This window comes from Aythya ferina (genome assembly GCF_964211825.1).
Source record: "Aythya ferina genome assembly, chromosome: 7".
NCBI classification, from domain to species: domain Eukaryota; kingdom Metazoa; phylum Chordata; class Aves; order Anseriformes; family Anatidae; genus Aythya; species Aythya ferina.
In genome coordinates, this window is record NC_140302.1 from 37,075,813 (window position 1) to 37,103,812 (window position 28,000).

At 42.7% G+C, this 28,000-nt stretch overlaps 1 protein-coding gene across 1 annotated transcript; it reads left to right on the forward strand.

Annotated features, from left to right (window-relative positions):
• Positions 1-27,914, forward strand: PPP2R2D (protein phosphatase 2 regulatory subunit Bdelta). Its single transcript, XM_084526838.1, has 10 exons — positions 1-153; positions 388-474; positions 12,814-12,911; positions 16,051-16,216; positions 17,854-17,966; positions 20,413-20,590; positions 21,805-21,969; positions 23,422-23,591; positions 23,676-23,767; positions 25,749-27,914. Exons 1-10 carry the CDS (start codon positions 147-149, stop codon positions 26,026-26,028), a joined length of 1,356 nt encoding a protein of 451 aa, XP_084382964.1. The 5' UTR covers positions 1-146; the 3' UTR covers positions 26,029-27,914.
• Positions 27,915-28,000: the final 86 nt, after the last annotated feature.

The following is a 28,000-nucleotide window of genomic DNA, read 5'->3' on the forward strand; positions in this document are numbered from 1 at the left end:
CATTTTGAAAGGCCCGGGCCCTCCCCTCCGCTCCCCTCCCCGCCGGGCCTCCCGCGGCGGCCGCTCGGCGCCCCGGCTCCGTCCCGCTCCCGCCCGGCGCCTCCCCCCGCGGCTCCCCCGGCCCCGCCGCACCGGCACCGGGCGCCATGGCAGGTGGGGGACGAGGCTCGGAGCCGCACGGCCTCCCCGGGAGCCGCCGCCGCCGCTGCAGGCCGGGCAGGGCCCAGCGAGCCGGGCCGGGGCCGGGGCCGGGAGGCGGCGCTGCGGGGAGCCGGGGGCTGAGGGGACGCGGCCTGGGCTGGGGGCAGGGGGCAGGGCCGGCTCCTTCCCTTCCCTTCCCTTCTCTGCCTTCCCTTCCCTTCCTGACCGCGGTCTCTTTCCCCGTAGGGGTGGCAGGCGGCGGCGGTAACGGTAACGACTTCCAGTGGTGCTTCTCGCAGGTGAAGGGGGCCATCGACGAGGACGTGGCGGAAGGTGAGGGGGCAGCGGGCCCGGCCGGGCCCCCCCAGGCAGTGACCGAGCCCTGGGGCACGGAGCGGGGCCCAAGGAGCCCGCAGCGCGCCAGGCCCCGCGGGTCTCGCTCCTAAGGCGCAGGGAGCGGGCGGCGCTGCCGGGGGTGCGCCATGGGGAGGGGGGGGGGGTGAGGGCTGGGGGCAGGTTTCGTGGCCTGGTGGGGAGGCCACGAGCAGGGATGCTGAGCTAGGGGGCATGGGCGCGCCTCTGCACCATCTCTGAAACTTGCCAAGCCCATCGTGTGTGGGGTTGAGTACAAAAAAAGGGCTTTAGTGGTTGGGGGGCGTTTCTCTGTAGCATGTAGAAATGACACAAAGTTCCTAAATGCGAAGTGAAGACCCTTTCTCTCTGAATCTTCCGTGTTCAAACTGTTCAGGCTGGAGATACTGAATCCTGACTCTTGAATTCTGATTTTTGGGTAGGCCTGTGTGGAGCCAGGAGCTGGACTCGATGCTCCTTGTGGGTCCCTTCCACAGGTTATTCTGTGATACTGCTTAGAAAGGGCGGTGTGGAGTGAGCACAGAACATAATTCTGTGCTGCTTAGTAAGATTTTTACTGCGTTAATTACAAGTGCTGTATCTACGGCGTTAAGTGAAATAACTAATGACTAGTGTGTGGTCCTCATGGGCTGTGTATTTTAGTTTTACTGGAAGCAGTAAATATTTTTTCTTACTGTCTGCTGCAGGGAAATAACATTGACGGTGTTTTCATTTTCATGCCACTTGTTTTGGCATTCCATTCAAAATAAGAGCTCTGGGAGGAACAGACATGAAAACTACTCAAGATCCTAGTACTCAGGCATGGCTGTTGTTTTCCTCCTTTTATTTTCTACTAAGCGTGTTTTGCGCCACGCACTCTTGTTTTGAAGTGCCCAGAATTCTTTTGAAAATACGTTTAAGTAGCCTTCGTGAATTTCCCAAATAGTCTTTTTTTCTCAGTTTCTCTCACTGTGGAACTAAACTGCAGTTCTCCATGAGTAAGATGTGCTTCTGTGAGCACGTTACTTCCCTGTCAGCAGCTGAGCAACAAGAATTTGTGTAGTGCTGGAAAGCTTTCAGTTTTTGAAATACCAGAATGTCTTAAAGCCATTTAATTATTTAAGTGCATAGCAGGGCTGTTCAAGGAGGAACTTAGATTACTGATGAGCCGCATCACCAAGGCCGAGCTCTTCATTAGAGGGGAAAGCTCTCTGTTCTGAGCCATGCTGAGAGGAAGCAGGGGTGGTAGTGCTCCAACACTTCTGTCCTGGAATTGCCCACATGTACCTTATTAACACAACTCTTCCTGGCGTGGGGACTGCAGATTGTGTGTGATACTGTTACACGGGAGGAATTTTTTTTTTTCCTGGGGCAATCAATGTAAGTAAGCATTTAGCCCCTGCTTTATACTGAATTGGTGCTAGTTTTGTTTTCCTACTGTAGTATGAGAACTGCTTACAGATTTTGTGATTTTGTCTATATTTTGATTTCTGCCCTTTTTTTCCTGTTAGTTTTTGCTTTGATATCGGACTTGAGTACAGAGTGAATGCTTTATTTGCTAGTAGTTGTCTGAATTTGACTCTGCAGTATGCAGTGAGAATACTATTATATGGCTAAATTTTTGTTCCCAGTTACGGAGATATTCATTCATCACCATTTTTCTAACATTTTTACCCAAGCCACATTTAAATGTAGTGGCTGTGCTGCTGCTGACCTGGGATAGCCTTGCTGCAAATACTGTGTACAGCCACTGAGTTCCATCTATGTTGTTGTGATGGGGAAAACTTGCCTTCTTGTAATGCTTTTTTTCTTCCCCATTTTGTGAAAAAAATAGCTCTGTAAAAGAAATCTGAAATGATAACATGAAGTAGCTGTCAGCTGTATTAAATGCAGACGTTTTTGCTGAATGTTCCTAGGGACAGTTCATTCAGCAGTAGAAATTAAGGTGCCTGTTAGTCAGGCAATGTAACCAGAATCCCCCTTCCTTTTGAGCTGCAGTTCCAGGATACGGTTTGTGTTCGGCAGCTTTCTCAGCTGTACTGCTTTGTCACAACCCTGCTAATATTTTTGTTTGCTATAGTTAGATTTGCAACTGTCATCTCTATTCACAGGATTTTTTCGAAGTCATTAATATAGAAAATCGTTCTCTTTCTTTGTTTTCTGTGTACGGAACCAGTTTCTTCAGTGAGTGATCTCTGAAACCTGCACAGTGCTCTGCTCAAATAAATAGAACACCAGTGGTTGTAATGGCCAGATTGGCCATATAAAAAGATCAGGAAAATACACCAGGATTTGAAATACGTATTTGTCTAAAGCAGGAAAGTTCAGTTGGATTGAAGGAGGAAGAGGAAGATTGGATTAAAAACAGATACTGAATTGAAGAAATAGTATTGAGGATGGCAACAAGTTTAACCTTTTTTTGGGGGTGGCGGGCAGTAGTAGTCTAAACTTGTGTTGTAAGTTGGTTGTTAGAAAAAAAAAAAAAAAAAAACAACCCATGGGATTATGAAAACTGATTGCCTGTGAAACTTTTTGTTCTTGGACTACCTTTTTTGGTAGAAATTGGCTTTCTAAATAAAGGCTTCAGGGTATTTCTGTGCTACCCAAGACCTAATTGTTTTTGTGATTTCAGTGTTTAATTTGTTTTGCTTGCTCAAAAAATACTAGATTTCTTTTTTCTTTTTTTTTTCTAGCAAAATGTGAAACAGCTTATTTAAATAATATACAGATAGTCCCAGATTCCTTTGGGACACATGCACTGCATACAATCCATGACTGCTTCTGGATGTAATTAGCAGTGTGCATATAAATATATATATATTTAGGGGGTACTATAAATCTTCCTAATTGACTTGTGCTAGTGACCAGTTGGACACGCTTGGGAGGCGTTTCTGATCGTTGTCAGAACGTGAACCTGTATGCTGTGGAGATCCTGGGTTTCCCCTTACTGATGCTGGAATTTCTTTGGGTTTTGCTTCTAACTCCTCCCTCCCCCCTCAAAGCAGCCTGTATGGATTTTTGAATTGTGATGGACTGTTCCCTTCTGCAAATGCTGTTTTAATTCAGTATCGGTAAGGCATAGATTCCTGTTCCAGGTTTAAGCAGCTTTAATGTATGGCTACTCCACTGAGTATTGCTTTCTTCTCACAGCCTCATTAGCTGAAGACTTCATCTAAGTGTTGTATTTGAAGTTTTTCTGGAGGAGCTGAGCGTAAAGCCAGGTTTTGCAAATAAATGGCATACCTGGTGACCTGTTGTAAGTGAGGAGAGTTCCTTAGAAGCTCCCTTTCATTAACTTGCAAGGTATTTCACAGGAGCAGAACTCCTCTTGTTCTTCAGGGGAAAAAAAAAGTTGTCATTGATGTTAGGAGTTGTCACTGGCTTACAAACATAACTTGTGCTGCTGTAGTGCATTCTCTGCTCGTTAAAGACTTTTTTTATCTGCATGTAGAGATCAAAGAAAAATACTGTTTTCTTTTTTCAATTCTCCAGTTAGTAAGTTTGATAGCGGGGGTAAACTAAAGGATACCTTGTTATCATCAGTTCAACAAGGTGGTTACTTAGCATGGTGACGAGCCTAAAGAGAAGTAAATCCACCTCACAAGTGTGTGAGAATGCAGAATACAAGCAGAGAAGAAAATCCCGATCTGGTAAAAATATATTGGACTATAATCCTGCAATTTTTCTCAGGTCTGGAGACAAGTGCTTTAAAAACATGGTGTGTTTACCTGTCTTTACAAATAAGTGACTTGAAAATCTTCAGGAGTTGAACTGGCTTATTTTTGTTGTTTTTAAAGCTGATTCTGGCATGATGGTGCCATTATATATGTGTGTGTATATACTTGTAGGTATTCCAAAAGAGCTACAGCTATTTGACATCTGGTTACAATTGCATGGAAGAAATGACAAAACTGGTTATTATCTTTCAAGATTTTCTTTTATGTAAGAAATAGAAACCAATGTGAGAGAGTTGTTATTAAGCCACATGGATTGTTCCCTTTCATCCTAAATAATTGCTTATACCTGAAGATGTTGCTTATTACTGGGAAGGGGCAGAAAGTCAGCTTTTAAGCTGTTTTTGTTTTGTCTTTTTTGTTTGATTGGTTTTTGGTTGATTGTCCTTTCTTGAAAAAGGATTTTGCCATAAGCATAAGGTTTCACGGGCCTGTTCCCTTGCTGCACCCATCACTGTTTTATGGTGGCACGCTGTGGTGTGCTCTTGCCTTGATCCCTTCGCAGCTTTACCACATCTTTGTTCCTAGAAGGACAGTGGAATAGGCTGAAGAGGCACCACTTGTTGCAGGGACCAAAGTTTTTGATAGTTTCCTTGATCTTTCCTGTGTTGTGTGCTGTACAGAGTGTTCTGTATAATGCACACAATTATGTTACATCAGCTTTGGGAAGTGCTCTGGTGTTTTTGTGGGCAGAAATAAATATTTTTGCAAACAGTTTTGACCAGAGCCCATGTTATATAGTGGCTTTCTGCTGGAGAAAGTCGTCTTAATATTTTAGGTAGACCACTTCTGTTCTTCCGTGGAACCCACAGCCAAGAATTTATCTCCACCCTTCATTTCACAACAAGCTGTTCCCTAAAAACGGTCTTCTCAGATAGTGGGATTTAATAATAAGCACTCTTTTGAATTCCACTTCTATCAGCCAACAGTAGGAGCAGTGTGTTATGCCACTGGACAGTAAATTGCACTGCCTTACTGTGTGAGTAACCGTGGATGCAGCAAGATGGTGTGAGCGGGAAATGCTGTGTTAGTGAGCTTTTGGAAGCTTCTAGTTCTTTCTCTGCTCCCATAATCATTAGATCGTGGCTTCTCACAGCGAGGAAGCCCAGATGTACAAGTGAACAAGGTACTGTTTGCCCTTGTGTTGTATGAACACATCGGGGCAGCCACATGCCCTGTGAGCGCGGTGGAGATGGGTTCGGTGTGGCTCCAAGGACCTGCAGCATCGCTGCGCTTGGTTCTGCTGGGAAGCTGCAGACTTGTGTAAAGAAGGGGGTTGCACTGACTGTCCTCGCTGAGCTGCGGGGTGTTTAGTCACTTTAAAATAGGTTTAACTTGCTGCTTGGGGGTGCTGGGCGGCCTGGCCTTTGGCATGGGCCTTGGGAGCAGGGTGCCAGCTCACCTTGCTGCTTTCCTACCTGCTTGCTCGCCCCTCGTGGGCCCGGGGCCTTAGCGAGGCCTGGCCGCAGGACCCAGCGCTGGCAGCCGCTCGAGGGAAGGGCTCGTGTTTGTGCACTGCCTTCAGCCACAGCGCTGGCTCCAGACAGCCTCTGCTGCTGCTGCTCTGAGTGCCCCGTGCTGCGCTGCTGCTGAGCGCCTCGCGTGCCCTCCCCGAGCCCTTGGCTGACCTCTGACCTATTCAGGGATTTCCAGTAGTGCAAAAAGCAGGCTTGTTATGCACTGAGTTAAGTTCTGCTGGGTATGTAAAGGCAATTCAAGCCATTTTGCAAGGTGTTCGAGTATTAAAGGAGAAAAACCAACACGTTAGATCTGATGGATACTTGAAGTGGGCAGCACTTACAGCTGGAAGAAATTCAGTCTTTTAGGAGATGTTGGGCATTACAGTAACAGCATGCCAGCCTTAGGCCATCCTACCTGCAGGTAGTGTTAATCCTTGCCATTGCCTGTTGTGGCAGGTGCAGTACGCAGAATCTGCGTTCGGCCAGAAGCAGATGAGCAAAAAGAGCAGGAAGGAGAAGGAGGGGAGTTGTTGAGGACTGGCAGGGAGTGCCAGAGCTGGTGACCAGAGTCCCGCAGTAACTGAACTTGTGCTGGCATTGCCTGCCCCGACAAGTAGGCAGTGGGAGGAGGGCCCGCTGGCAGCTCTGTGCCTTTGCCTGCTGTGGTGCTGCAGGGAACATGGGGTGAGGAGCTGCTAAACCGTGGGGCAGCTCCCTGCGCCCCACCCCAGAGCCCTTCTGGTGCAGACAGACACTGTGACACCGAGCGGGGGGTTCTCTTGCAGTAAATGCAAATCAAGTAACAAGCACTCGGGAGGCACTGTGTATCTGTCACTTGTGCAGCTCGGATGCATTTTTTTTTTTAATCACTTATTAACAGTTTAACAGGCATTAGGCTTCGAATTTATTCATTTTCTTTGATTACTTTTTGCCCTCTAATGTGACTCTGGGTATATTTTTTCCTTTGCTAATCTTACTGGTTCTTTTTACGTTCTTGCATGACATTCTCTCTCATTGGGAGCAGCCCAGCAGAGAGGGGCTGGGGGGTTCTGCTGGACAAAAAGCTCGACATAACCCAGCAGTGCGTGCTGGCAGCCCCGCAAGCCAGCTGTACCCTGGGCTGCAACAAAGCAGGTGTGCCTATAGGGATGTCCCCCTCTGCTCTGCCCCGTGAGCCCCACCATCCAGCTCCGGGCCCCCAGCCCCAGGAGGACACAGAGCGGAGGAGGACATGAGGATGCTCGGAGGGCTGCAGCCCCTCTGCTGTGGGGACAGGCTGAGGGAGCCGGGGGTGTTTGGCCTGGAGAAGGCTCCAGGAGACCTTGTAGTGGCCTTCCTGTACATAAAGGGACCTCTGAAAAAGCTGGAGAGAGGCTTTTCACATGGGCAGATGGGGACAGGACAAGGGGGAACAGTTTAAAACTAAAAGAGGGTAGGTTTAGGTTAGGTGTTGGAAAGAAATTCTTCCCCGTGAGGGTGGCGAGACCCTGCCCCAGGAGCTGTGGGTGCCCCATCCCTGGCAGTGCCCAAGGCTGGGCTGGGGGCTTTGGGCAGCTTGGGGGCAGGGTGTGACCAGGTGGGCTGTAAGGTCCCTGCCAACCCAGACCTTTTGGTGATTCTGTTTGATTCTTCCTGTGTTTGCTCTGCAGCGTTGCCTCTTTGCCGTTCCTGCCTGGGCCCTGGCCACATTTCTCAGCAGTTGTGCCATGAGGCCGTGTGTTGGCATTGCCTGTTGCAGAGGAGGTTTCTGCTCATTGTGCTGGCAGGTCTTACGGTTCAGCACAGCATCACAGGGACGTCCCAGCTTCTGCTTTCCAAGTTGATTTCGGAGCACGCAGCCTGTAGTTACCCCCCACGTGCTCCCTTTCACTGGGAGCAGGTGATCGTGCAGTGTCTCCGGGACCTTCCTTCGGCTGTGGAACAAGACGCGCCCTAGAATCACAGGGTACGGGGTAGGGGAAGGTGTGTGATCTTGACTGCAAGCACAGAAATGTTCTTTCTATGTTTAGTTTGCTCTGTTAATCTCCTTTACGGGCTGTGCCAGCTCTCTGGCTGTGGGCCAGGTCCAGTCACTTCCTCTCAAAGCTTGAGCCTTTCCAGAGAGCCTCATGGTCCTCAAAAACTGCTGCTTGTTTGGATCCCCAGGACAGACCTCGGACTGAGGTGTTGTGTATTAAAATGGTTTTCAGGGGGAGGGGCAGGAGGCAGGTGGGCCAGTATGTGTGTCTGTAGTGCCTGAGCTAGGCGTGCAGCTGTTTCCTTACATTGCCCAAAATGTAATGGGCAAGGTCCCTCAGAATGTGAAGTGTCCTTCTTTTTAGGTAACGTTTGAAAATGGGGGCTGTTTTGCTGCCTTGTCCATTAAGTGGGATTTCACCAGAAGTGTTGGAATAGCTCTCAGGAAGGAGAGAAGCTGATGCTGCTCGTGTCCAGCAGCCGGCACTAAGCAGCGTGCAGCCGTACGGCCTGCCAGGAGAGCTGCGCTCTGTGGGGTTCTTCAGGCTTCAGCAGGAGTGGCCAGCTTAGAAAGTAAGAGTTCGTGGTAGCTAATTTTAGACATCTATTTTAGATGCCTAAGCAGAGAGCCAAGGCGTTGATACCGGTGTCAGTAATACCCAGCGGGAGCCCTTTGTGGGATCAGCCCGTAGGCCCCAGCTTGCCGTGCTGTCCTCGGGGCTGTAACACCAGCTGGTCTCTGTCATCCCCGCTTTCACCCCGGCACAGCCAGCCCAGGGTACCGCAGGGCTGACACTGGAGAGCTTCACCGGGCTCAGGGCAGGGGCTGGGATACGGGGAAGGCAATATCCAGCAGTGCTGCTGACAGGCAGCAGCGGGGAGGGGAGGGGATTGTCCCCCGCTGCTCTGCCCTCATGAGGCCCCACCTGGAGCCCTGCGTCCAGCCCTGGGCCCCCAGCACCAGGACGTGGGGCTGTTAGAGTGGGGCCAGGGGAGGGCCACGAGGATGCTCAGAGGGCTGGAGCACCTCTCCTATGAAGAAAGGCTGAGAGAGCTGGGGCTGTTCGGCCTGGAGAAGGCTCCAGGGAGACCTCATTGCAGCTGTTCAATAATTAAAGAGGGCTTATGAAAAAGGTGGGGAGCGACTCTTTGATCAATCAGGTAATGACAGGACAAGGGGGAATGGGTTTAAACTAAAAGAAGGGAGATTTAGATTAGAGGTTAGGAGGGAATTCTTTGCTCAGAGGGGGGTGAGGCACTGGCACAGGCTGCCCAGAGAAGCTGTGGCTGCCCCGTCCCTGGAGGTGTTCAGGACCAGGCTGGATGGGGCCCTGAGCAGCCTGGCCTAGGGGGAGGTGTCCCTGCCCATGGCAGGGGGCAGAACTGGGAGATCTGTAAGGTCCCTTCCAACCCCAGCCTTTTTATGACCTAGAGCATTTAATACGAAGTTATGAAATTGGTGTTAAGGCTTACAGGACGGGCTCCTGAGTCACTGGGAATGCTTTCCACCACGTTATTATAGAGATGGATGTTTTTAGCCTTCCAGCATGTTTGGAGGTCACTGCCTACCCACGGAAGCACTCAGTGCTTTTACATTTGAGGAGTGGACAGAATCAGTCTGGTTGTCAGCACCTTTCACCCAACGCTCCTTTTAATGCACCAGCTTTGGAAACAACTGGGAGTTTCCTGCTCTGCGTGCAGGCCATAACCAAGTTAGAACTTCTTTCCAAAAGTGAAACTAAACATTAATTTTTCATGGCTGTAAGGAAATCTTGCCAGACACGCATCTTACTGTAAATCCGCAGGTCTTGCTGCTCTCCTTGCCTTACAGGAGTCAGGCTCCCCTGGCTGCTTGCAGAGCGCCTCAGCCACGGGGAGCAAAGCTGGAGGGAAGGAGGCCGGGCACACCTCTGCTTCCAAAATATAATCACAAGGGTGCCTTGTGTAGGAGAAGAGTGTGTTAGGATGCTGTACCTGAGGCAGTACCGTGCTTTCCGAAGCATTTGTGTGTTTTATCGTGAATTACATTGGTAGTAGGAAGAAAAGGCTGAAATATTCTGCCAGGAAGTAGGCTGGTGCTTGTGCACAGAAAAAGGTACGATGTAAAATAAAAAACCTTCAGAAGCTTCAAAGTTAATGTGATGATTAAGAGCCTGCAAAGGCTTGCTTTGTTTTATCTAAAATTTTTGAGCCGTCTTCAAAATGCAAAGCAAATGTAGGTGGGTAACATTACTGAGCTGAACAGAGTGATCGCTTTCAAATGGATTTTGTGGTTTATCTGTAGTTTTGTTACTGTTTTCTTCTATACACTTTGGAATAATGCTGAGAATCCTGATGGAATTTGGGGATTGGGGTTAAACATGTTTCAGTTAAACAGTCCTATAGGGAAAAGTGGGTTTGATTCATACTTCAAAAAAATTACAGTGCTGTTTAAGCAACAGAAAGTTAATTCTTCATAAATTCAGTTTTTCTTGATAACCTACAAACTTTCATCAAGTATCTTCTATTTTTTTCCTGAAGCGCACTGTCCACGTACCTATTTCCATCTGGCATATTTGTAGTAGATTCTAACATAGCGTTTCAAGGATGATTTGAAATTTTAGTGTGAATTTTCCAATTAATTAAGAAGACATTTCACAGTGGCACGGTCATTTTATCTATACATCTTGTTTACCCTCTTCTCCCTGTCCTTTTATGTAACAATGTGGAATTCCAGCAGTGTCTGTGGGTTAGCGTGTTTCCACAGGGCTTAAGGTGAGGGAACTGAAGATCATGCTTGGATAGGGAACACTGCTGGTAAATAATAGCTGGCAGACTAGTTTTGTTGACTTTTCATGCCCATTAAAGCAAAAAAAGGTGCACAGGGTATTTTGAGCAAATCATGTGGGTAGATACTTTGTGTACCTGGGAGAAGTTATCAGTATCATTTCCTGAAACTAACTAGGAAAGTGTTTTCCTTGACGTTGAAATAATTGCATGTGTTAAGGAGTGATTTGTTTCTGGTAGGACAGCTTACTCAGCTCTCAGGATAAAAACGACCTGTGCTAGAATGACTCTTAAGATTTTGTGGTAGTGGAATATTCGTTTTGTTACTGGTAAAACTTTGTAATTCAAGGGTTACCCTAATGTTAAGTAGAGTGCTGAAAATGTCCTGAATTTATTCTATCAAATCCCTTTACTTTGGATTGCTTATTTCAGCTGTTCGTATCTTTCCTTAGCTTTCCTTAGTCTATTTCCTCTTGAAATGCCTTTTTTTCCTGTGCATTACTGATTGATCCTAGGCTGTAGGACTTCTCTTAATCCTAGCACTGCTGTCAGTCTTGCAGTAGAGTTTAATTCAGATTACGTTTCCAGCTCGCTCAGTGCACACTAGCGTTGTCGGTTTCAGTGCAAAATTCTTTATGTGATGGTATTTGGTAATTGTAACTAGAAAACCCCTCAGCCAGCCAACCGTTTGTAATAACTTATTCATATGTTTGCTCAATTTAGACATGTATTGGGTACCAAACAAACGTATAATTGTGGGAATAATTAACGTGGATCGGTATAAAGGCTGATAGTGATATTAAGCACATACACAAAGGGTTTGTGTGTGTGTGTTCTGGTTCTGTTTATGCTGAATTTCAGTTCTTGTACGTTTTTCCCCACGATTTTCATGTAGGAAGAATAAGTTGGCCTTCAAACAGTGGCACAATTCCCACATACATGTGCTCTGCAGGTTGCTGTGAGAGGCCTTGATTAAATTTGTTTTCATTCTCAAGGCAGAAGACAGTTTTCCTTCACCTTCCAAAGAGAGGAGCAGAGATGGCACTTGGGTGGGAATGGGCAGGTTTTGTGTGACTCCTGAAACTTGTCATTTTAACCCGGAGGTGTGATGAAGAGAAGTGCGTGTAAAATGGCACAGCTGTGCCCAGTGTGCAGGTACAGCTTTGACAGCCTCGAGGTGCACCAGGGGAGGTTTCAACTGGGCAGTGGGCAGCATTTCTTCACAGAGGGGGCGATCAAGCGCTGGGGTGGGCTGCTCAGGAGGGTGGAGGAGTCCTGAGGATCTCTTAATAAAATCTGAAATATCAGTTTTCTCAAGATATCACTCATGAGACTTCCTAATCATTTTCCTGATAAAAGGGGGGGGGGGTGTGGGATTATTCAAAGGAGCTTAAAGTTGGCACATCAAAATCAATCCAGGAAAGTAGTCTCAGAGTTTGCAATTAGAGACTACCTGAAAACTAATTGACATCAGATGCTTCAAATCTTTTTTTCCTACCTGCCTAATGTAATGAAAGTTGACATGGCTAACAAGCACCAGTACAGTTAAAAGTTCACTGACCTGTTTAAGGTGAGTAGCGTTTTGTTGCTGTACCATATGCCTGAAGTCTGTGACAGATCTGTAGGTCCTTACCTATCCTCCCCCTTATTTAGAGATTGTTAATGGCAATTACTTCTTTATTACCACCTCCACAGATTGTGGCATGTAGTGGTGAATAAATACTGGTTGTTTTTTTAAGGTGTAAGTCCAAGAGAGCTTAAGTCAGTCTGCACGGGAGGTCCTGCAGCCTCTTACTTGGCTCTCCTGTCCTTCAGCTGCCGCCACCCTTGCCTCGTTCGGTGTAGAGATGCTGATGCTTCTGCGTGGAGGTGCTTGACGGAGCTCGACTGGCAGAAATTCTTTTTTTTTTTTTTTTTCTTTTTATTTGGCCAGTTCAGCTTCCTGAACGAATTACCTAAATAGTTAGCTTGGGGAAAGGCAGGCGTGCACCTCGCACTGATGGGTGTGAGCTGCACTGCTGCTCCAAGGTGATGCTGCAAACGAAGCGCTTCTGGCACGGCTCCTGCTCCTGGAGGCGCTGGGCAGGCGTTACTGCCCACGTGGGTCAGTGGTCGCTGGTGGCAGGTAGAATACGTAGCTTGGTTCTTAAAACAGCGTGCCTTCTCCTTGGTGACCAAAGGCTTTCAAGCTTCAGAAATGGCGAAATCACAGAATGGTTTAAATCGGAAATAAATAAATTCTGACGGGCTTTGAAACAAGTTAATTTCTGGATGTTAATGATGTAAGTCAAGTAGTTGGGCTGTTGCATTAATGTGAATTGTAATTTTGTTTTGTGTTCAAGTCTTGAAACATCTTGATTTGCTTTCCACATTACAGCGCTATTTTATTTCTGTTCTGTTTACAGCTGATATTATTTCAACAGTTGAATTTAATTACTCTGGTGATCTTCTTGCAACAGGAGACAAAGGTGGCAGAGTGGTTATATTTCAAAGGGAACAAGAGGTCAGTGACTTGAAAAACAAAAGTGCTGTTACTCCGCTGCTCTTGTGTTGCACAGTCTCACTTCATCTGCTCATGCTGTGAAGTTTAAATGGTTGGGTGGTTTTCTCAGAAGATGATGTTAGCCGTATTTATAAATATCTGCCTCGTGCTGAATTTGGTAATGTAGCCTGGTGGTGGTTTCACCCCCTCACAGCTTTCAAAAAAACCCTCGCAAAATACAGTGGGTTCGTTATGTGTACCTATTATGCTGAGTCTCATAAGTGTAGAATTGCTTTTGAGGTTTCTCCTAAACTTTACACTTAGGTGGATGTAAGACACATTCTAATGTTTTTGAAAACAATGCAAAGGAACTGATTTATAAAAGAGGACACATGTTAAGCTGCAACAGACAACAGAGTAAGACGGTCCAAAACTTGAAGAATTAAATATCTGATGTGCTTTAGGATCCTATGGATCAAAAGCAGTGGTAACAGCTTCATCTCCAGGAACACTTGGGTGTTTTGGTTCAGAGGGTACGAAGACTTCCCCCTCCGGTAGTTCAGCAGATTTTCAGATGGCTCTGCCCAACGCTATCAGTTGGGAGATGATGCTATGCTGTATCCTGCCCGTTCAGTAATGCAGACACATTGCCAAGCCTTTTATATCCAAAGTATTGGAAAAAATACACTAAATGCTGATTTACTGATCAAGTCTTTTGCTGAAAAACAGTTTCCATGCCTTTTTGTGTCTGAGAGAAATGTGGAGTTTTCTTTTACATTCAACATTCCACATGACAATTCCTTTTTCTCCCCCAGCACCAAAGAGCATGTATGTCCTTTCCCTTGAAGAACTGATGAGAATTTGAACCTTTTCCTGGTTTAGAAATACCAAAATTGATTGTGGAATTGTGATTCAGCTTGTTTGTGCATGAAGTGCACTGCTCTGTAGGTGCTATGCTTTTTTCCCAGCAGAATCCCCCTTTCATTGTGTGGTTTGACTGATGCTCGTTAAGGACTAGCCATCCAATATTTTGCATTTCATCCTTGCTCTGACGCTACTTACAGAACATCTCACCAAAGCTGGTTTATCAGTTTTACTCTGAGGATTTTGAGAGGCAGTGAAATGAAAATGCCATTGCTGGAAAAGCTGCTGAAATGTTACACAGCTACACCTAGACAGCAACTGCTCATTTATCATTTAGCCTGCTGTGTAGACGTAACTAAGGCACAGAGACCAAGGTCAAAAGGATCCACCTGCTGAGGATCTCTGACTTCCTTGACGCTTGTTCAGGGTGGAGCTATTATTGGTTGGCTCTCAGCTGTTTGTGCTCAGTGCTGTAACTCAAAACCCAGCTGTCATGTCTTTTCCTCGTAGTATTAAAAAAAAATAAGTCACACTCCTCACACAGCAATATTCAAATGTCTTCTGGGAGCACGTGTGGACTGTAGGGAAGAGGTGGGCATTAGAGTCCTTTCTCTTGTCATCTACAAAACTGTGGAATTGCTGAAGAGGAGGAAGAGAAATCTAAAATAAGTATATAATGCTAGAAACATGATAAAATCTTACACTTATTTTAAACAGTGTAATTCTTGGGCTATAACTTTGGATAGTTATAAAATTTTACATACGCTTTATTTTTGGGAGGCTGGCTGAAATGCTGGGCTCCCTGCCCTGAGCTCATAGGGCATTATTTCAGTTCCAAGCAGCTGTTTGTTCCAACCAAATACACGAGTGAAGAGTGAGACCACTGCCAAGACAGCTTGCACAAAACATAGGTGGTTAGGTAAGGAATGGAGAGAACTACACAGAATAGTGTAGTTGAGAGGATCCCATCTAAAATGATGAAAAGTGAAGTGACAGAGAGCAAAGTAATGTAAAGTCTCAGACTTAACTAAAATTCCATGCTTCTGAGAGATTGCAGGGAAAAAAAAAAAAAACTGTGCAAAACCTTATCAGAGTTGCAAAGTCAAGCATGGAAATACAAGTGTCAGAACAAAGGTTGCCTGTGCAGCCTCAGGTTGGCATAGCAGGCTTTAATTACGTGAGTCACTACTATTTTTTCCCCAGTAACGCACCGTCAATCAATGTGCAAGATGGGCTTTTCCTGGGCAGCTGATTTTCTTGCCTGCCTTTGGCAATAAGCGACTTGCTTCTTCTCAAGTGTGATTTCCGATTGTGCTTTGGGGAGTTTGTTTTTGCAGGCGTTCAGGGCACTGCAGCTCTGCAAGCGGAGCTGGTCTCCGAACGTGAGTCACTATCTAATATTAAATTATTTGAAGAGCCCAATAACATTTTCTTCAAATGTGATACTGCAGGTCCGCAGGTACTTGCAACTTTGATCTCTGTTCCTTGGTGCCACAAAAGCCAAATAAGAATAACAAAAAGCTGTCTTCTGGTGCTGTGAGGAGCAAAACAAGTTTTTAGTGCACTTGTAATAGTCTTTGGAGTGTTAAAACAAATACTACAGAAAGCCTGAGATGAAAACGTGGTAATTCCAGCCTTCAGATTTTCACAATGAAAAAGGTTGTCAGAGCTTAATTATGAGCCTTGATGGCAATTCTGGATACAGCATAGTTTAAAATGAGTAGGAAAGGAGCTAGATCTAATGCTCATATGACTTTGTGCCCTCATGGTTTTATAAAACATTCAATTGCACCATGTCCTCTGTCCTTTAACACTTACTTGCTAGTCTGCAAACCCTGTATAATGTCATACCGTGATGAGCAGAGGAATGAGCTTTGGAAAGGAAGGAAAGGAGATAGGTGAAGTGTAGAAACTGATCCCATGGATCCCATGGAGTTGGTGGTTTAGGATTTAGGACATAGCTGATTTCTCTGCCCCGGTTGGGTTGTATGTCCTGGGGGGCAGCAGAGTAACCCAGAGCTCTTCCACATGAACCCGGGAACTCCTCTGCAGACAGCTCCCCTCTTTGAAGTGCTTTGATACAAGTAGACAAATAGTTGCATACAAAGAGTTACTTTTGAAAAGGAAGTCTGCACACATTGTATTGATGTTAAACTCTGGGAAATGTGTCAAATTCAGCAAGACCTATTGTGAAAAGTTTACTTTCTAATTGACCATTTCTAGGCGTTACTTTGTATGTACGATTTCTAATGACCCAGGTAACATCAGCTTCAAGAAATATTATGTTTCTTTGCAGAATAAAAGCCGTCCTCTTTCTAGGGGAGAATATAATGTTTACAGTACCTTTCAGAGTCATGAACCTGAGTTTGACTACTTGAAAAGTCTAGAAATTGAGGAAAAAATAAATAAAATTAGGTGGTTACCACAACAGAATGCTGCTCATTTCCTGCTGTCTACAAATGGTAAGAACATTTTATTTTTGCAAAAAAAGACCTTCCTGTATGTCATTTGAATATTATCTCATCGATTATGCACTTGTGGGGTTTTTCTGGAGTGTTTTGGGGTTGTTTGTTTCTTCCTTAATTACACGGTGTCTGTTTTGATTGTAATACCTTGTAAATTACTGACTTAGGAGCTTAGAAGTAACGAAGTAGCACCAGCACGGGCATGGTCACAGAGCTATGCTCTGTGGGTGTGCTGGCCACGTCCTCAATTTACATGTCCCGGTGCTCTGCTGTTCAGTATGCGTTCAGTGTCAGTGTGTTGCCAGTGTGCTGAACTGTAGCACAAGGCTGACATTAACTTAACTTGATCATCCCAATTTTGAAATTGAATTTTTTGTGATCCCAGATGAATTTAGAATAAAAGCATTTGAAATTGAAACTCTGTGGTTACAGTGCTCTTCTGATGCTAAAACGCTGTGTGTGCTTTGAAGAGCTTATGGATTAAAAGACAACAGTCACTCTAGGAGCATATTTGTACCATTTTTTCATTCAGATTATTTTCTTTAATTTCTCCCCTTAACATCTTAGCAGTTACATGTATTGCTGAAGCAGTTGGTGCTGGGACTATAGCGCTGTTTCATTGTGATGCATCTTGGAGCAAGTTGTAACTGTAAATGCAGAACTGTGCATGAAAAAAACTTGCCTTTGACAGAGGGATGCGCTTGTTCCTAGCAGCTTGGTTCACCTCTTACCTTGTTCCTAGATGCTCTTTTGTAAGTGCTGATGCGTGTTCTGTTAAACCAAACTTCAGAAGGAGGAGTGACTTCTGGCTGCTGGACTTGGATCAAAACAGATGAATTTAATTTCAAAGTCCAGCTAAACTCAAGGCAGTCTCTAAAGTGTGTCACCTTACATACATTAAATATCTGTAGTAGTCCGGGGAGGAGAGGTTTGTTTCCAGTTAGCTGAGGCTCTCACTCTGTGTACTCCCTTTCTGCATTTGGACAAACTGCCCCCGGTAGGAGCTGGGAAGTACGTGCCTTTGGACGTGGGATCCTAAAGCAGTGCAGCAAACCTCCTCAGTTCCTGCCTCTGCCTGACTCTTCTCTCTCCTTAAGGGAGTTAATTTAATTCAAGCTCTTCTTTTTTTGTTGTTTTTGTTTTCTCTCCCTAGCATTTGTCGATTTAAAATAAGTTAGATAGTAGTGGGCTCACTGCTGAATGTTGGTGAGCAGCATGTGAAACTTCCCTTGCAGAGGATCATTTTGGTGAATGGTAGGCATTGTGCTCTATCAGTCAGACAGAAACTTGTGTTTTATCCAAAGTAAATGTTATATTACAATAAAAATGAAATCTACTTAATTTTTTCTTCCCTTAAATGATACTTTTATGCATTTCCGATCCACACCCTCCAAGTGCATATTTTCTATTTATTTTTAATGTAATAATTCTGCTTAACTATATAGCTGAAGGCAAAATTCTTCATGTTTGTCTAGGGAAGGTTGTATTTCATATTATGTAGTTGTGGGATCCTTTCTGTTGCAAGCAGTAGAAACCTAGATAGACGAATAACACACTCTGCTCACCCCATCAGTTGGGGAATTTATTTTTGAATTGAATTCATTCTCAAGGATGTGAATTTTTGTTGGTTTTAGATAAAACTATTAAATTATGGAAAATAAGTGAAAGGGATAAAAGAGCCGAAGGTTATAATTTAAAAGATGAAGATGGAAGACTTAGGGATCCTTTCAGAATCACAGCACTACGGGTATGTTTCTGCTCTTTAAATATCTTTTTGCATGTTCTTCTTTACCTTTGTTCAGAGTTGTCAACTGAAATGTGTAGATTAGAAATGGTGCTTTGGTCGGGGTAACTGATAGCCTTTTTATTTTTTTTTAAAAAAGGCACTTGGTTTTATATAGAAATAGATATATTTCTAAAATCATAAAATAAGGTTCCTTTGGAAAACTTGAGACAAATTTCAAAACTAAGATACTAACTTCTCAATAGTTGTTTGTTTTGGTTTGGTTTTTTTTGTTTTGTTTTTTCTTGGAACACCTTATATTTTAAATGGATAGGAAATTTTAAACTTTTAACAATCAAAATTAAGTATTGTCTTAGAGGTGTTTTTGTTAGAGGCCAGCCCCTGGGCATTCAGGAAACCTGATGTATATGTACTTGTGGAACCTTGCTATTTCTCCATCTTCATAGTGATGTTACGGTAGGGTTAGTGCTGCAGACTTGGAACCTTTTAAAGCATGAGCACAAAACCAAAGCAGTCATTTGGGGGTAGGGGATTTTTGATGGATTTTATTTTTGTTGCTGTTGCTATAAATAGGAATTGAACTAAAGCTCTCACTCCTTCTAAAGCTGTTGTCACTCCTGACACTTGCAGGAACTATGCTGTTGTGGTTTTGTGGTTTTGTTTCGTTGATGTTGTTGCTGCTGATGTTTGGATTGTTTTTTCTTCTCTTGCCTTGCTTCAATTGAGTATCGAAGCTTTAGGTATACATCAGCGTAATGCCTTGTGCTGGGAAAGGTTACCGCTTCTGGGAGGGAGCTTTCTACTTAGTGTAGGAGCCGAGAGCTGACTGAGTGCTCCAAATACAATACCTAAAACCAGGGACACAAGTCATACAATGGAAGTAGGTGGGGATAAAATTTGGGCTTCTCCAACCTTGCCATTCTGTAGGAGTAGACAACATATTAGGGAACATGGAAAGTCCAGAATATGGCCAGAACAGTTCAGCTGGATACTGACTGGTACTCACTGCACTGCTCAATGAGCATGATGGCATCTTTGTCAAACAATGTAAGGTTTTTAGGAATCATCAGGCTGAATTGGGGGAGCAACAAAAAGCAAGAACTGCTTTCTTAGAAGTTAGTCTTCAAATTTTGCTGCCTTCTGGGAAAGGAAGGTTGGGCTGAGCTGCAAACCCTGCCAGGCACATCATTGTACAAGGAGTGACGGAATGAACTAAGTGTGAGAAAAGATTGGCAGAAGGGGGAGGAAAAACTGACAGTTACCCTCATATGTTAAAAATATCAAGTTTTAGAGATCTAGAGCATACGTAGCTTGGCCTCTTATGGGCACTGTCTCCATACTGCCTTACAGAAGTAGAACCCCAGTGGTTTGTAACGAAGCAGACTTTAGGAGAAGCAGCCCTGTGTGTGGAGGCCTTGTCACTTCCAGGTCCATGCCTGGTGACTCACGTTAATGCATCTTCAGTTTCACAACTGACAATTGTTGGAGCTAGGAACACTCATGGTCAGATAGGAAGATTGGCTAATAAGCAGTAATAGATTAATTTTAATAATGACCTTTTATACTGTAAACACTAAGATACAAACATGGTGAAAACAATTACAGAGCTCTTAGATTAATTTGTTTCTTGTTCAGGAAGACAAATTACCCTGAACAGCGTCATAACTTCTCGTGGTTAGGTGATGTAAGATAGTGTTCTGGTACACACAGTTCAACAGCACAGCATGGGAACGTCCATGGACAACATTAAACTCTTGACATGCTGGTCAGTGACAAGGCTGGGGAAGGAGCAAGAAGGAAGCTTAATCCTCCTGGCTGGGGTAAAGCCGTCACCCTCTTATCAGCGAGCTGTGGAAATGGAGCGTTTACATCTCCCTGAAATCGTCCCGACTGTTCAGTGAACAAATCGGGGAGGTCCTTTGCAAACTTCCTAACAATTTCACCAGCACCCTCTAAGATACAGAGGTCGTTTTTAAGCACTTGTTTCCAATTAACATCATCTTGAAATACCATGATAAACATGTACTGTTTTCTGGTGGGTGAGGCACGAAGCTTCCTTGTTCGGCAGGTAACTTCTAAAGAAGGCAGCGACCGAGGCTTTGTGCAAGTGGTCTGCCAAGGCACCGTTCAAGGCCTGGTTTACTGCTCTTGCTCTGAGGATTTCCAAGGCAGTCAGAACTTGATCTATTTTTAGAAAACAGAAAATCCAAATTTTTCTCTTAGTGTTTGCCATTAGATGAAGTGTGCTGCTGTGGATCTCATAGCTCGGGGGTTGCAGCTGTGCTCCGTAACTTAATGGGGGGAGGGGGATAATAAACTTTAATTCCTGTTGGAAAACTGTTGGGAGGGTGTCAGTAAGGCAAAACAGAAATAGGTGGGGTGAAATTAATGTCTTCTGAATCGGAAATCAGTTTTATGCCCAACTTGACCGTTCTCTTTCATGTTTCAGGTGCCAATATTGAAACCCATGGACCTAATGGTAGAAGCAAGTCCCAGAAGGATATTTGCAAATGCACATACTTATCACATAAACTCTATTTCAGTAAATAGTGATCATGAAACATACCTTTCTGCAGATGACCTAAGAATTAATCTATGGCACTTAGAAATCACAGATAGAAGTTTTAGTATCCTTTTTTTGGTCCTCTTTGAACACTAGGGTACGCGCAAGTTATGTATGTTTAACAGAATCACTTTAATTTTGTGAATTGGTGTTCAAATCTAGGGATTAAAATACAGGATTTAAAAATCTAGAGGCTTAATGCAGGGAAAGCAGGTGTATTAGGATGCTCTCGCTCAGTCTGAGTGCATGCATTCTTTCAGTGAAAAAGTACCAGTAGAAATGTTGTAGATGGCTTGTTTTGGTTGTGGAGTTTGTACTTTAAGTACAAGTTGAAAGATTTGAAAAGTAGATCCTGTGTTACTGTAGATCTTTTCAAAGTTTAAGGTCTCTTAACTGTCTAAAATGTCTTCTCCAAGAGAAATGTTATTTTTTTTTTCCATATCAAATGGTATTGTCAACTGTAGAAAAAAAATTCAAATCTTTTTGCAAGCCAGTCTGTCCAGCATTGTAATAGTATGTCCTCCTGAGGCAAGTCTGCAGTAAAAGAAAAGTTGCAGAAATACATATTAAAAGGATCATATATGCAAGTTATCTAAAGCTTTAGATAAGTAAGGAAACTATATTCAGCATTTATCTATTCAAAAAGTATCAGAAAAGGCCCATCTGGACACCCACCTGGGCAGCCTGCTGTAGGGAACCTGCTTTGGCAGGGGGGTTGGACCTGATGATCTCTGGAGGTCCCTTCCAACCCCTTCAATTCTGTGATTTGGTAAGAAGTGTTAAAAAGGAAGTTTGGGAGGAATCTGAGATTTCTATCTGGGAGCTTAATCTCTAAGTTTCATCTTTGGTAGGTGCTGATGCGAGGGATTGGAGGCTAGCTTCTTTGTAAGAACAATCTTTTACCCCCTTTTTTTCTTTTTAACATTTTTTTATGCAAATAAGAGTTTATAGCAAAAATACAAATTAATTCTTGCCTCTTTCTGTGATTTTGTGGATAGAAGGGGCTTTTGTTTTGGAACAGATTCTTTATATATGTATCATCTTTCAACTTGTCTTCAGTTACCTCCAGCATCTCCTGAAGTAGATTTTTAACAACAAGGTCTGGTGTTATGGCTCTTTTTTAATCTTCTGTGGTCACTTTACTTGTGTAGATTGCTGATGGTGGAAATTAAAATCTTGCCTGGTTTCCTACACTATTTTCTACGTTTTTGTAGATAGCTACTTGAAAGCAATGATTCAAATGTGAGGTGTTACACACCTTTACCAAAACCTTCCCAGATATTGTAGATATTAAGCCTGCTAACATGGAGGAGCTGACAGAAGTGATCACCGCTGCAGAGTTCCACCCTCATCACTGTAACGTGTTTGTCTACAGCAGTAGCAAAGGAACTATTCGACTCTGTGACATGCGCTCTTCAGCCCTCTGTGACAGGCATTCAAAATGTAAGTCAGGATGCACCTGTGGTTTCTGGGTGTCTTGCTTTGTTCTCATGTAAGATAGAACGCATAGGTGTTCGCTTATAAATAAATATGCCAAGTTCTGCTTATTGGTAAAGAGCATACAAGGTAAGGAGTGGTAGTTTTGTAGAATGGAACATTTTAATTGTCTTGTTCTAGGCCATCAACAAGCAGAAGTGTAGCATGAGACAATTGACGATCTGACTCTGCTCCTGTTTACCCATTTATGCATCATAAACTGATGGGAACAAGTGCTTTTGGCACCAGTGAGACCTGTCTTCTGTCCAGACTCAGTCTTGGTGCTTCTCAAAGGTATCTGCTTATCAAATCCCAGTTCAGGGCAGTTTATTCACCTTTGTGCATTAGCAACTGGGCTGCGGCTGCTGCTGATCGGTTTAGTTTGTGACCATTTGCAGCTCCTAAGATAGAATATAGTCTTGAAAATGTGCACTGAGTTTGAAGTTAGTTTCCAGGGCTGAAAGATGAATGCTTCTTGGTCAGCTGAGCTATGTAAACTTAGGTAGGTGAGGAAAGCTTTTCTATTGAAACCAAAGGGAACACTGTCAGTGCTTTGCACGCAGCCTATTGTTTCTTTTTGCTACTGTAACAGCTACAGTTTATTGGCATTACTATTCCTGTGGGTTACCCTACCACACTGATACTTGCAGGTAAGATTTCTATAGTGAAGATCAGGATTTCTCCCTGGGAGAAGGGAAGTACTTCTGCAATGGGAAGTGTGGAGTGCCAAGCATTTCAGCTGTGTGACTTAGCACTGCATTAAATCACATACTAGCATTTTTTTTTTTAACTGTTCATTACTAAAACCCATCCTGTTAAAAGGGTCTATTCAAAAATGAAAAAAGTAATTCTGGATAGCTTTTGTCATGAAATACTGACTCCAGAGATTGACTTTCAATTTAAGCAATATTTCTTCCTGCTTTCTAAAACCGTACTTTTCATGGCAAGTGTAGATGCTAATATTTCCTTTCAAGAGGTTGCATTGTACAACTTCTGTTCAGATCTAAATAAAAGTATGTCATACGGTAGTCTCAAAATATGTGGGTTGTGCATTAAGATCTTTTTTTGGATGCTGACAATTTCACCTGCTGTGGTTCAACTTAATTTGTAGATCAGTTGTAATGTTTTCACTGTACACATGCTGGTTTTTTTTTTTTTAAAACTTTTTTCTCTGATTCATCCCTTAAGACCTGTGAATTGTTTGCTGATGCTGTGCTCCAGCTGAGAATGCTGGAGATGGTTGTAAAATTGCTAGAATGTAACATTGTTTAAACACAGACTATTTTTAATAATTTAATGGCAACCTTTTTTTTTTTTTTTTTAAAGAAACTAGTAACTTAACATTGTCAAAGTACTGGAGAATGTTGGAAGCTGTAGAATTTGATGTTGGTTTCACTGGTAATTGTCTTCTATCTACAGTTTTTGAAGAGCCTGAAGATCCTAGCAGCAGATCATTTTTTTCAGAAATAATCTCATCGATATCTGATGTAAAATTCAGTCACAGTGGTCGATACATGATGACAAGAGACTACCTTTCTGTTAAAGTCTGGGATCTCAATATGGAAAACAGGCCTGTAGAGACATATCAAGTATGAAGTTCAAGTTCTCTTAAATACCCTCTTTTCTTCTTTTTCTTTAAATCTCTCTAATATCAATTTAAATGTTTCAAAAAGGTTCATGAATATCTTCGAAGCAAGCTTTGTTCCCTGTATGAAAATGACTGCATTTTTGACAAATTTGAATGCTGCTGGAACGGTTCTGATAGGTAAGTTGTTTTGCTTTGTTTGTCTCTCAAGTTTAGGAATTTAATTTTGTCCCAAAACTCATGATATTTAGCTTTAAGGATGTAATTAGTTAAATTCAAATCATCTGGGGGAGGGGGTGTGTTTCGTGGTGTGTTGGTGGTGGTGGGTATTTGTTTTTGGTTTTTATGTTTGAAATCTTTTTTGGGGTAAAACAGAACCATTCTTCATCTTCCACCCTCCAGTTGAAGGAGTAGAATAAGCCTTTGTCAGTATGTTTCTAGTATGGATTCTTGTTGAAGCTTTATGTAGTCAACACTGGCCATTTCAAGCCATGGAAAGGTTACTCAGATTAGTTTTCAAAGGGTATACAAGAGCATGCACTCAGTATTTTCCACATTAAATCTTTGTTTTCTGTAGGCTAAAACAGATACTGATTTGTATCTGTTGTAAATCATGGAAATACTTGTCTCACCTGCAAGTTACAGAAGCATTATAACCAAATAGCAAAGCCACTCTACTGGCACAATTTGTGCGTGTGTCTTGTCACTAGCTACATATTAAAATGTTTTCAGAACCCCCGGGTAAGATAGTGGCAAATCTGGATCTTCTATCTGGATGCTTTTTGTTGGCTTGCCTATGCGGCTCATCCTTTATTTTTTTTTGTAGGATTTTTATTATTTCTGAAATACCTAAAGCCATGACTTGTCCACCACCAAATGCTTTCAAGATGTTAAACGAATAGGTACCAGTTTGGATTTGATAGTAACAGGATCATCCTGTGAAACAAGCTTTGGCCTAGTAATGGAGGACCAAAGATCTGCCACATAACTTAGGAGCTGAGTGATCAAGGAAGTCAAATCTGGCAAACTGTGTCCAGGAGTCAGGGGAGGAAGTAAAATCTACCCGCATTGCTATTGGAGTGATATTCGAGGTTGCATGTAATGCTAGATGCTGCTTAACAATTAATTTTCTGCAGAAACAGTAATAGAGAAAACAGGTTACTGTCAACTCCAGGTTGCAAGTGGCTGTGAGTTACTGGGGGGAAAAATTATACTGTATCAGTGTACAAAAAAAAATCTTCTCAGCAATATTTCCATTATCCATTATAAAATGCATAAAAAGAAGCTGTGTATGTTTTTCACTAAATTAAAATGTAAGGAAACTGACACTTATTTCAACTTTTTTCAAGTAACTCCAGTTAATCTCTAAAAAACAAAAATCAAAACAACATCATCTGATTATGACATAAAATAAAAACATGTGTTGCTTACCTCCCTTGGAAAAATTTCTTTGGCTCTGCATTCCCCCGTACAATCTGCGAGATGTATGTTGTGTTAATAGTATCTCGTTCTGCTCCTAGTCTTTAATTCTTTAGTGCCGTGAAGACAACAAAAAAACTGTTCATTGGAAACAAGGTACATGAAAGTATTTTCAGACGCAGTTTTTTTTCCTGCCTTGTTCAAATGCAAATTTAGTACTTTATGGAAACCCTGAATTGTTCCTGAAGGGCTATATCAGATACTCAAGTGAAGGGTTTCTTTTGCTGCAACAGAACAATTTTTTGTAATGAATCCATTGGCATGTTCATGGTCAGCATGTGCAAAGGAAAGCACTTCTGTTTGTCATAGTCTGATGAAATGAAGTAGTTTACAGTTGCTTTGATTCCGCTATAACTTTTGGAGCAGTGGGATAAAGGGATGGAGTAGGAATAGGAAGGCCCGCTTTGCCCACATTAAGATGAACAAAGCCCAAGACTCTGCTGAGAGCCGGTCCCAGGAGGGATACCTGGGAGAATACCTGGAAGAGAAGTTCACAGAGTGGAAGCAGCACTAAATACCCAACAGAGTTGAGCAAGCATGCATCAGAGAGGAAGAGAGTGTAGTGCCAAATACCGGTTGTGAATTTGATTTGAGTCACCTTGCGGGTAAGAGATGGAAGAAAGGGATCGAATACCACTGCTGGAAGCCTACTGAGATTTCCTTTTTTTCTGTTTCTCAACAGCGCTATCATGACTGGATCTTACAACAACTTCTTTAGAATGTTTGACCGAAACACACGGCGGGACATCACTCTAGAAGCGTCCAGGGAAAGTAGCAAACCTCGTGCCATCTTGAAACCGCGTAAAGTGTGTACAGGTGGTAAAAGAAAGAAAGATGAAATAAGTGTTGACAGTCTGGACTTCAACAAGAAGATTCTTCATACAGCATGGCATCCCATGGAGAACATCATTGCTGTAGCTGCCACCAATAATTTGTATATATTCCAGGACAAAATTAACTAAAGATGACTTACTTGAGGACAGAGTTGTCTTCTTGCATAGTTAAGCTCAGTTGTTATCTGTAAAAGAGAAGGCCTTGTTGTCCTACCAGTGAAGAACATTGATGCACTTACTTCCCTTTAGATAAAGGAGAGAATCTGGCCTTTTTTGAGTTCATGGTGTAGTTCTGCCTTCAGTGGGGGTGTGGAGTGTCAGTTGCAATTTTCTGAGAAAAACCCTCTAGAAGCAGAATTGATGGACAGTGCTCAATCAGGCCAAAACTCAAAACAAATGTATTTATTTAAGTCTGAGCCTTCCTTTCCAGTTTATAGACCAAAAATTTAACACCCAAGAAGAAAAATTGTCATAAAAATGTAATTTCTATCTCTTGCGCTCTTTCTCTGCTGTAATATTTGGGCCTTTCAAAACATATATTGTGCTTAATGCCTGTAAACATTCCTCCTCTGGCCTGTATCTAGGCTTAGGTGTTTTTACCTTTGAGCACTTAGGTAGGTCTTGAGTTGGGTTCATAGACAGGTTTCCATGAATATTTACTCACCAACTGTATCTATAACCACACCTTCTGGTGTAAACCACTTAATAAAATAACAAACTATAAAAAGTGTTTTTAAATCTGATGGTATGTATTCAGTTTTTTTATTTTTTTATTGCATGTACTGGGATTGTGCAAAATAACCCAAAGTGGGCAGATTTGACAGTGTTTGTCCCAAACTATTAAATTTTGGCAGACTAATACAAACTTTTTTGTGTAGTAATTCAGATTCTAAATTTAGAGTTTCCATGAAAGTGTCATTTAGTTTTAAGTTGCACAATTTTTTTTTCTTGTAAGATGCCATTTGTATAACGAGTAGGAGAAATGAAAAGGTTGGTATAGAGATGTCCACAGCCTTAACAGAAAATGACCACCTTGCACAGAAGGGAAAACAAAATGTGTAACAAATGTTCTTCTTTGGAGATAAAAATAAATAAATAAAGTTTATCTGATGCCTCTCAACGTTAGGTAGAGACATACCTTATGTGCATTATGTTTTTTTAACCTTTTTAGTACTTGTCAAGAAGATACACTTTTATTTTAAATATCTGGCATAATGTATTGTATTTCACATCGCCGTTCAAGCAAAAAGGTATCTTGATTATGCCAAGCAGTGACACAGCTTAATACTTAGCACATTCTGACTTTAACACCAAGATGTCAGAAAACACAGGCTACAAGCTGGTGTTACCTGCATTTGTTATAACCCTGTTCTTGCTAACTGTTTGTTTTTTTTTGTTTGTTTTTGTTTTCTTTTTAAGCCTTAGGTACTTTTTTTTTTTTCCAAAGGGGCCTAAAATGCATCAACCTTCTCTTCACCCTAGGCTAGCATGAATGAGAATTTTTTCCTGAAGCTAATGCAGCACATTTTAGTACCATCAGGTATTTAAACATTACATTCTGTAAAATGTGCCTGCCAATTAGAAATTCTTTGAAGAATTAGATCCCTCGGGCTTCTGAAAGGAGATGCAGAAGTGTGGTTTACACTCCGTTTTTATTAAAATGAAGGTGTATTATGATTACTGAATCAGAACTGCATATGCAACAGTCAAATGTCTCTGTTCTTACCCTCTCAATTAATGTCCATAGAGTGCCACTCTTGTTCACAGTAAGCTAGTGAGTACAACTAACTTTGAGGTTCTACAAATAAAGTTTAAATTAAAACAAACAAACCCTTATACTGTATATTGGTTGTGACACTATTTGCAAATCTTGAAATGTGGAACTTCTGGGTCACTAAAGTGTTAGATTTGACCTTGTTCCTAAAATGCATAATAGAGCTAATACAATGGGATTGTACATACTTGTTCAATTATTTTGACCAAAAAGTTTAATAAATTTTAAATGTTTACCTGGATTTGCTCTGTGTATTTTGACAACTTTTTCTTCCACAACTTCTTCCTTTTGTGAGATAATTGGCCAAACTAATTAACCTGAAAACTT

Excerpts from the sequence above, each read along its gene's own strand:
- PPP2R2D (XM_084526838.1), top strand. Across the intron at positions 16,217-17,853 it reads TTTCCTGCTGTCTACAAATG|ATAAAACTATTAAATTATGG; the intron begins GTAAGAACATTT and ends TGTTGGTTTTAG. Across the intron at positions 21,970-23,421 it reads CTGTGACAGGCATTCAAAAT|TTTTTGAAGAGCCTGAAGAT; the intron begins GTAAGTCAGGAT and ends TTCTATCTACAG.